Source organism: Zonotrichia albicollis, chromosome 6 (assembly GCF_047830755.1).
Source record: "Zonotrichia albicollis isolate bZonAlb1 chromosome 6, bZonAlb1.hap1, whole genome shotgun sequence".
Classification (NCBI taxonomy): domain Eukaryota; kingdom Metazoa; phylum Chordata; class Aves; order Passeriformes; family Passerellidae; genus Zonotrichia; species Zonotrichia albicollis.
The window spans coordinates 32,474,850-32,483,805 of record NC_133824.1 but is presented as its reverse complement, the minus strand read 5'-3'; the positions used below and the strand labels follow the sequence as shown (position 1 = coordinate 32,483,805).

General features: G+C 43.4%; 1 protein-coding gene across 4 annotated transcripts in view; it reads right to left on the bottom strand.

Moving 5' to 3' along the window:
• Positions 1-8,956, bottom strand: part of DDB2 (damage specific DNA binding protein 2) — a 50,400-nt gene that overhangs the window by 9,098 nt on the left and 32,346 nt on the right. Inside the window, exons 1-4 of one of the 4 annotated variants that reach the window (XM_074543115.1) lie at positions 5,772-6,210; positions 4,675-4,873; positions 1,185-1,315; positions 369-560 (exon numbers count right to left, since the gene is read on the bottom strand). In XM_074543115.1, the coding sequence (XP_074399216.1) occupies positions 369-560; positions 1,185-1,315; positions 4,675-4,861 (510 nt within the window). In that variant the 5' untranslated portion in view covers positions 4,862-4,873; positions 5,772-6,210. Of the gene's footprint in view, positions 1-368; positions 561-1,184; positions 1,316-4,674; positions 4,874-5,771; positions 6,211-8,956 lie in introns of those variants that run through there. The other 3 variants (XM_074543113.1, XM_074543114.1, XM_074543116.1) reach the window with 3 other exon arrangements.

Genomic DNA, 8,956 nt, shown 5'->3' with positions numbered 1-8,956 from the left:
TCTCCCCAAAGATGTTTCTTCATCTGCCACAATAAAAGGTGAGCAGAGAAAGATCGAGACCTAAACCAGACAGACCCTCTCTGCCTACTTGTTTCTGGCATCCCTTGGTTTTGCCAGTTGCTGTATTTTCCACTGAGCACAGACCAAGTGCTGCTTCATTATGAACTTAATCACCACACCTCAGTTCTCTCCAGTGCTAAAACAGTCTGGGAACAGACATGCTGTTTCATCTCAGTCCCACCCATAATGAGCTACTCTGAAACCCAAGACCCTTATGTGCTTCTCACAACAAACCTCAGTTTTTATCTGCAGTATTTGATAGTACTACAGTTTTCTCTCCCACCCATTCCTCACATCCAGAGGCTTACCCCCTTTATGAAGCAGGTTTTAGCAAGTACTTCACAGTCCCAAAGGATGATGTCTCCACCCTTGGAACCAACAGCTAGCGTACTGGGGTGTGTTGGGTGCCATTCCAGACATGTCACTCTCCTGTCAAAGGGACTTGCTCTTCGAAAGAGGCAGTATGAGGAAAGAGAACGCAGAAAAGCCAGCTCCAATCTCTGTTACAAAAGATAAAGAGAATTATGACTTTTGCAAGCATCCCTGAGATTCTCTGAATGAGGAATGCTAACAATTTCTAATTGTCATTAATGTTAATATGTTCACACATAATCTTAACAACAAAGCTCGCCCAAGTGCTTCCCACCTACGGATGTTACAGGAAGAATTAATTTTCAAATGAAAGGTATTTGGCTCTACAAAACAGTAAAACATTATGGACTTGAAGACTATGTCTGTGAAGAGGAAAAAAATCAACACTTAACCTGACAAGACTGGCAAAGTAGAGTGGATACAAGAACAATATGACAAGAGTCAGATGAGCATGCAAAAGTATCACTATGCAATAACTCAACAGGGAGAGTGGACAAGTTTAAATATGATTCAAGGAAGCACAAAATTAACAGAGGATAAAAACTGGCAGGGCTGAGTCAACCAAAAGGGAAAGCCTTCTCAGCTCTTCCATTTTACAGGATTAAGAAACATAAGGGTGCACCAGACTTGGAGCCACAAACTGTGTATGTGGGGAACTTTTTAGGCTCCTTAAAGTTCCTCTGCTTGTGTTGAAGATCTTTTGATGTAGGGAGCTGAGATGTCCAACAGGTCCTGAAGGATACACTCCTCACCTGCCTGAGCTGTGCCTGAATGGAGCCTCCCAGCATTTTCTGGTAGACATAATGAACAATGCTGCATCGCCGCTCCAGCTGAGAGGGAAGGACTCTCTTGTTTCTCATCACAAACCCACCTCCACTGCAACCTGCCAGTGAGGAAAAGAGTAAAACCTACTGATTAGCAACACCTGTCATGCTCATTCAATAGAAACAATATAGGAAGACATCTGCATTTTCTGCTACATCCATGAAAAGCTTCAGCCACGAGATAAAAGCTTCTAAATAATTCTTACACATCTAGGGTGTAGCAGCTTCTGCAATTATGGAGTCCAGTGCATCCCACAGGCCACCAGAGATTTTTGTATACTTCCTCTTGTTAAACCTTCCTTTCCTTTCCCATAGATTTATCAAAGATAACAGGAAAGGACTAAAGCAATGCCACAGGTGGGTGGTGCACCTCTTGGACAACATACAATTTCAATGCTTCATACCCAAAATGTAATGCTGCTATCCAAAGACCCAGCTACTTGGAAATATGCCATGGGAAGTGGTAAGAACCTGCATACAGCAAAAGAAAAGTCACATGTGTGATCAGCAGGAACACCTGAAAATTTCCCAAGTACGGCAACATGAGCTCCCACACAGTTCCTGAAAAGCCTGCTGTGAATCAGAACTTTCTTTGTGCTCACGCTGTAGCCCATACAGTCTGCTTACAGTTTTATTTTTGATAATAGACTTGCTGATGCCTCACTGCCTGAAAACCTTTCTGTTGTGAGTGATTTTTGCTGAGAGCACAGCTTGTTTCTAGATTTTGTTCGTGTTCCAAATCTTTGTCTTGAGGGGCCTTTACGTAAAAATGAGATCTGTTCAGTTCCATGTCTGTGATCTAATCATCCCCACAACAATGGGCTGTCCCAGGCAAACTAAATGTCAAATGCATTTCTTAAGAAACACAAATGCTATTTTCATTTAAGGACACTTATTTAAAAAAAAACAAACACAGAAGACAGAAAACACACGGATGATCCTGTATGATTAGAACCTAATTAAATCTTTCTTCAATGCAATGATGCAGAAAAGCACACTTATTTGTTCACACAGTGAGAACACTTGTCACACTTATTGAAATAGTTACATAAGTATTTCTATTCTAATTGCTTTTTTTTTAATGAAGAATTGGTATCCACAGTTCCTTCTTCAGGGGTGAGAGAAATTGAGGGTTTTTTTTTCAGATTCCATTTTATAATGAAGGATAACTTATTAAGAAACAAAGCTTCAGGTCTTTTTAGAATCAGCTGAAAGAAACCCTCTAAAAAGGTGGTTTAATTTTAAGAAACAGAAACTGTCATATATGCATCAGGAGAAAAAGAATTCCAAACTCATACAAACTGGAACACAGAACGGGAAAGCTCATATACAAAGGTCTTAATCATTTTAAGAAAGGGTTAAGGGAAAAATATCATTAGCCTCATTTTTCTGAAGTATCTTACAGGAATGGCAGACACGAAATACAAAAATCAGGTCATGAAGTTACAATAAAATCACGTAGCTAAATTAACTACAGAAGATGTTTTAACTGTTTACAATTATAGACAGAACTCCTTTCAAACAGAGCATTTTGCCTCCACAGTCACTGTTCACCCTGCTAACTTCTCCAAGTTTGGACTTACAGACCACACAATGGAAATGTGCAAAATCATAGAATCCCTGTATCTCTGACTTTGGAAAAACACTTCAGTAATTTCTGGATCCTTAAGCCAAAATTGTACAGAAAACACATAGTATCTCCACATGGCAGTAACCCTAGTGATCTCCTAAATTACTGATGGAATTAAAGGTTTTATCTGAGAAAAGTAGGCTGAGGGAAGACCATATTGCTCTCTACAACCACCTGAAAAGAGGCTGTAGCAAGAGGGGAGTTGGTCTCTTCTCCCAAGTAACAAGTGATAGAAAGGAGAAAAGGGTCTTTAGTTACACCAGAAGAGGTTTAGATTGGCTATCATGAAACATTTCTTCACTGAAAGAGTTGTCAACCATTGGAACAGGCTTCCCAGGGAAGTGGATGAGTCCCCATTCCTAATGATATTTTCAAAAATGTGCAGATGTGGCATTCAAGGACATGGTTTAGTGGTGGATTTGGCAGTGCTGTGCATTCTATGATCTTAAAGGTCTTTTTGAACCTAAATGATTCTACGAAGTTGCTGTAGATAAAGTCTAGACAACTTCCTCAATAAATGCAAAGCATTAAACTTTCCAGTATATTAGAAATTAATCACAACTCCACATGACATCAAAAATCATTAAGATTTGGTCTTTTTCGTAAGTTAGTCACTAAAGGAAAAAAATGCACATGAGCAGAAGTAATTAGAGGAAATTCTGTCCTTTATAATCTGAACAGAGGTAGAAAGTATTCCTACTTACTGCAGCAAAACTTAGAACAGGAAAAGAATGGGGTTCAAATACCAGTTCAGACTGGATGCTGTGGGACACCAGCCTTAAAACTAACAACTGCATTTGGAATTGCATGACAGTAAGAATGTACTACCAAGACTGGTCTGTCCAACACTAAAGCAGAGATCTTGTAATATAGGAATTCCATAAAACTTGACCACCCTCAAATGAGCTGTAACAGCATCTTCAGTGCTTTGGGCCTTTATCAAGGGGTATAGAGTCTCAAAACTTAAACATCCATGCATGCACACACACTCACTAGACAAAAACTTGGAGGATGTACTACCCCAACACAAGTCTGCCTATTACTTCAACATCTAACTGTGGGAATTCCGCACATCATTCCTGATGTCCAGGGTCACTGAGACAACCCCTGGGGGGGCTCAGAAGCCCTGGAACATTGCCAGAAGTGCTTGGTGGCTCGACTTTGATCCTGCACGGGATGCCACACCTGTATGAGGATGGGAGGATCACACGGGGATAAGCAGTGAAGGGATAGATTAATTATAGAGTGAAAACACAGGTTTTAGAATCTCAGTACAGGGGGGTTCTAGGAGACAAGACGGAGGAATTAGGGTGTGTCCTGTCCTTCTTCTTCTTGTCATCCATCTTTGATGGTGGTGGTGGCACTTTGAGATTGGTTCTTACTGAATGTGCACTTGTCAATAAGGGTGAAAGGTATTGGGAGGAAAAGGTAAATATCTTACAAGTAGTTTTTGGTATAAAAATAAGCGGCCGCCCCGAGGGAGGTCAGAGTGCCCATGGCTGGCTTGCTGTGCAGACCTCTGTCGGGCCAGGAGAAAATATTGCAGATAAGAATTAATAAACAACACTGAAGAACTGAAAAATCTGAAGACTCCTTTCGTCCTTTCGAGCGCGGGCTGCCCAAGGCCATCCAGAGCCTTACCAGGCCATTTGAACAGCCGAGATGGGACATCTAACCCCATCTGAACACTCATGTCTGAACATGCATCTTGGCATTCTTCCTCTTCAACTAGTCACTAGTCAGCAACTGCTATTTGCTGTAAAACTGGTAGGGAGAAAGAATAAGAACCTGAAGAAATGTTACCAATTTTCCCTGAGGGTTTAGATGTTTTTCTCACAAACAACTTCTTTTCTTGTTTCTCATTCCCTCGTTCTCCATAGTCCCGTTTCTTCTTCCCAGCTGATTTTGCCTCTTCTGGCCAATGCTGACATGCCCTCTCACGCTTCTTGTCCTTTGGCTGGTTGACTGGAGCCATTCTGTCTCACCACTGAAGGCAAACAAAACATGCAAGGTAAGACCATCATACACTTCTACCCAGAGGATAGAGAGGAAAACTGGAATGGAACATATCCCAGTTAGTCTGAAGGTAGTGATTAGACCTGTATCCTCTTTTATTGGGATGACACTAGCTTTTTGTTGTTCTCTACTGAAGAGAGAAACATGTTCAATAAAATCTTCTTTGCTCACATATGAAAATTAACGTATCCTAAAGTAATAGGTTAAGTTTTGACAGATGTGTCTCTACCAGACTTTTAAGCCCAAAACCCAAAGATGTGCATAAAGTACATCTGTGAAACCATGTAATACCCTAAGTGTTTCTCTGGTAACTCACACTGAGCTCTTTAGATTCAGCTAAGCAAAAGGTCAGAATTTTTGTGACGATGGCCAGGGCTGACTGGCCTTGCAACAAGCGGGCTCAGAAGGTACTTCCTGCATAATGGCCACTTTTCCTCACAACCACCACCTGGTATTTGGATTGGGCTCCTGCACGGCCTGACAACCACACCGGAACTGCTCTTCTGACGGCGGTGGGATTCTGCCACTCGCGTCCCGGGTTATGCCGGCCAAAACACCAGCAGGCCCCTGAGGAAAAGCACTGGCCTTCCACGGCCTGCTCTGCTGCCATCGCGCCGTGCGCCGAACGCCCTCCGCAGCGGCAGCGCCTTCCCGCAGAGCATCCCTAGACTGAGCCTGTGCTCTCGCTGAGCTTATTTAGAATTCCTCAATGGCCGTCACGGATATCTGCCCGTGTTAAATATAGCTCGGCGGGCACGGCGCAGGCTCTTGCCCTTCCGGCAGCTCCGGGCCTGGCGCGGAGCCGCCCCGCAGCCCCAGGCGCGGCCCGGTGCCCCGCGGCCTGGGCGGAAAGCCCACCCCGCTCTCACCTGCGCTCCCGCGGCCTCCGCTCCCCCGGCTCCGCCGCGGCCGGCGGCCGGCACTGGCCCCTCCCCCGCGGTTTCATAACCGGGGCGGGAACGGGGGGCAGCGGCTTCGGCCCTGCCCCCGGAGCGGCACCGAGATCGCCGGCCGTGGCGGTCCCCGCCACCCTTCGCCGCAGAGGGGCAGGGGCAGCGCCTTCGACGGGACAGGTCGGGGAGGACTCGGCGTGCTTGCCTAGTCCCTGCCCGCCTCCACCGCCCCTACCCCTGCCGGCCTCCCAGGCCCTCAGCAGGAGCGGCACCTCCGGCTCCCGGGAGCGAGAGACCAGCGAGAGCTCCTCCGGCTGCGAGGGCCAAGCCAGCCTGAAACGCGCGATCCGTCTTTGTCTGCCTCTTGTTTATTTGGTGCAGCACGTAAAATAATATGCCCCTCATTGGTTTGTAGAGCATCAAATTGTCCTATTAAAGCTGTTTGGCAATAAAAAAAATTTCAAAATAGCACTTCCACAAGGAAATTCACCTGGTGTTGGAACACAACATCAACAATAGCATCAGCACCATGAACAAGAAAAGGCGTTTCAAAAGCTGATAACAGTCTTGTCGAGAGTAGCTCGTAGAGTACCAGATGCTACATGACGAAGCTGACAAGAACAGGAAAGGAAGAGCTCTACCAACACAGAGGGAGGTACCAGCACTTCCCCCCGCACCTGCAAAGGAGCTGCTGTCTGCGGGCCACGTACCATGGGGAACCTTATCCCTTATCTCTGGAGCAGTAAGGCCCCTGGCTTCAGGCCTGCCAGTAACTGTGCTGAGTAATTAAGGTACAGTCATCCACACAGGAGGCCATGAACACAGCTTCTACAGCAGCTGTACATAGTCATGCCTTCTCTAGGGTTTGGTTTCAAGTGCTACTATTTTTTGAGCTATAACAACAGTTACCTATGGATTTTCTCACATAATAGAAAATGCACAGAAAATCTCCCCAGAAAAACAACAAATAGTCTCTATGTTCTTTCCCTGAACAGTAACAAAGTTGTATTAGTTGCTGTATCAGAATGCCATACACAAAAATGATAATCACTAGTACAATCTGGTTTTGGACATATACATCAAACCAATTAGCACATCTTAAAGTCTCAGCAGGCACTTTTGTAATACACAGCATTTGTCTTAGAACTGTACCCATTTGCAAAAAACAGTGTAACCTACAGATTTCCATCTTGGAGCTATCACAGTTAGAATTTTTTAGAAATGGAATGGAATAGAAAAGAGTAAAAAAGGCTATTGCCTATGGAAGGGACCTACAGTGACTGTCTAGTCCAACTGCCTGACAGGTGCAGGGCTGACCTAGTCAAAGCCTGGTATTAAGGGCATTGTCCAAATGCCTCTTAAAAACTGACAGCTTGGGGCATTAGCCACCTTTCTAGGAAGACTGTTCTGGTGTTGGACCACGCTCTCTGTAAAGAAATGCTTCCTAATGTCCAGTCTAAGCCTCCCCTAGTGCAGCTTTGAACCACTTGCATGCATCCTATCACTGGATCCCAGGAGAAAAGATCAGTATCTCCCACTCCACTTACCCTTCTCAGGAAGCTGTAGGGAGCCATAAGGTCACCCCTCAGCCTACTTTCTCCCAACCTAGGAAAGCCAAACTCTGGATACAGTTGAGGACTTCAACACCATTCTCAAATTTTGAGTCCCAGAACTGCACACAGTACCCACGATGAGGTCACATGCTAAAGAGAGTGTTTGTGTCAATGACTAACAGCAAGTTTGATTTCTCTCTAGAGAATTATGGGATATTTTTGTAATTATTATCTGCTAAGGGCAAGAACAGCCGACAGTACACAATTCATGCACAGAAAAAATGCCACTGCCCTGATGTCCCACAGCTCAGTGTCTGGATGGTAGTCTGAGCAAGCAAGAGAAAGACTAATTTGAAAAAATATTCTTTCATGTGTTTACAGTCTCTTAGAACTGCAGTATGCAACAAAGTCAGAGGAGTAGAATTCTGCATGGGCAGGATATTAGGCTTATTTTTATTATGTCTTTTCTTGGATGTACAATTATGTTGAGGCTCTACCTCAGTTATGGGACATGGTTCTCTCTCACAGAATTAAGTTGTCTTCTCACTGGGTCTGGTAAAGCTATACTGTAACTAAGATCAGCTTAGTGGTATTAGTAATACCATTAGGTGTTCTGCCTCCCGGTTTCCAGGATCTTTGTCTAAAGCATGAATAATTTTGGCTACTTTAACTAAATATACAATTACATACAAAAGTATAATCATATACACAAATATATAAATTATATTTACTGATGTATATATCATTAGAGCAACTAGAGTTTGCCATGCATATGAAAACAAGCCTATATTCCATGGCAAAGTAAAACAAAATATAAAACCCTAGAGATGAAGGAGTAAATATCATGCTGTTTGACCTCTTTCTCTTTCATGACCATTACTAAGCTGCCCATAAGAGGAAAATGAACAAAAAGATCACTACCATTATGGCCTCATTTACCCAAGTACCCTATCTTCTCTAAGCCATTCCAGCCTTGGAAGACAGGATTGCAACAGCCATGCTATTTAATACTCTCAACTTGCAATCAGTATTGGTGATGGCCAAGACCCACATGGACAGCATCTGTCTTAGACACGCTATCTTAGATGGACGTGGGATATCGATACAGAAATCAGTATGCAAACATAACACAGGGCAAACACTGAATATAGACTATTAATGCATGACAGGAGTTTACCTTTTTTGACCTTCATTAATGTACATTAATTTGATAATGGAAATAAAAAACAGAACTTAATTGAATTAGGGAGTACCTATGCCAAAGAATAGGCTTCAGCTTTGTTTTAGTAAAAGACAATGTTGTTGTTTATACTCTCAACTGTTATTAACTTCGAGGACAAGACAAGTATCTTTCTTCACTTTTTTAAAGGATACTCATAGTGACACCCATGATAAGCAATGACCTGTTGGGTGTCCACCTTCCAGGGACCCTATGCTGGTAAAAGTGAACAGAGGATTGGTCTCAGAAGAAAGAAATTAAGTGGAATGGTTTCTAATATCCACTTTCTAACACAGAATTTCACTGTATGTGAAGGGCATCAGCACAGTTATTTTCTGGCTCTTCTGAAATCTAGGGCACTTGTAAAAATGCCAAAGTACTCCAGAAAA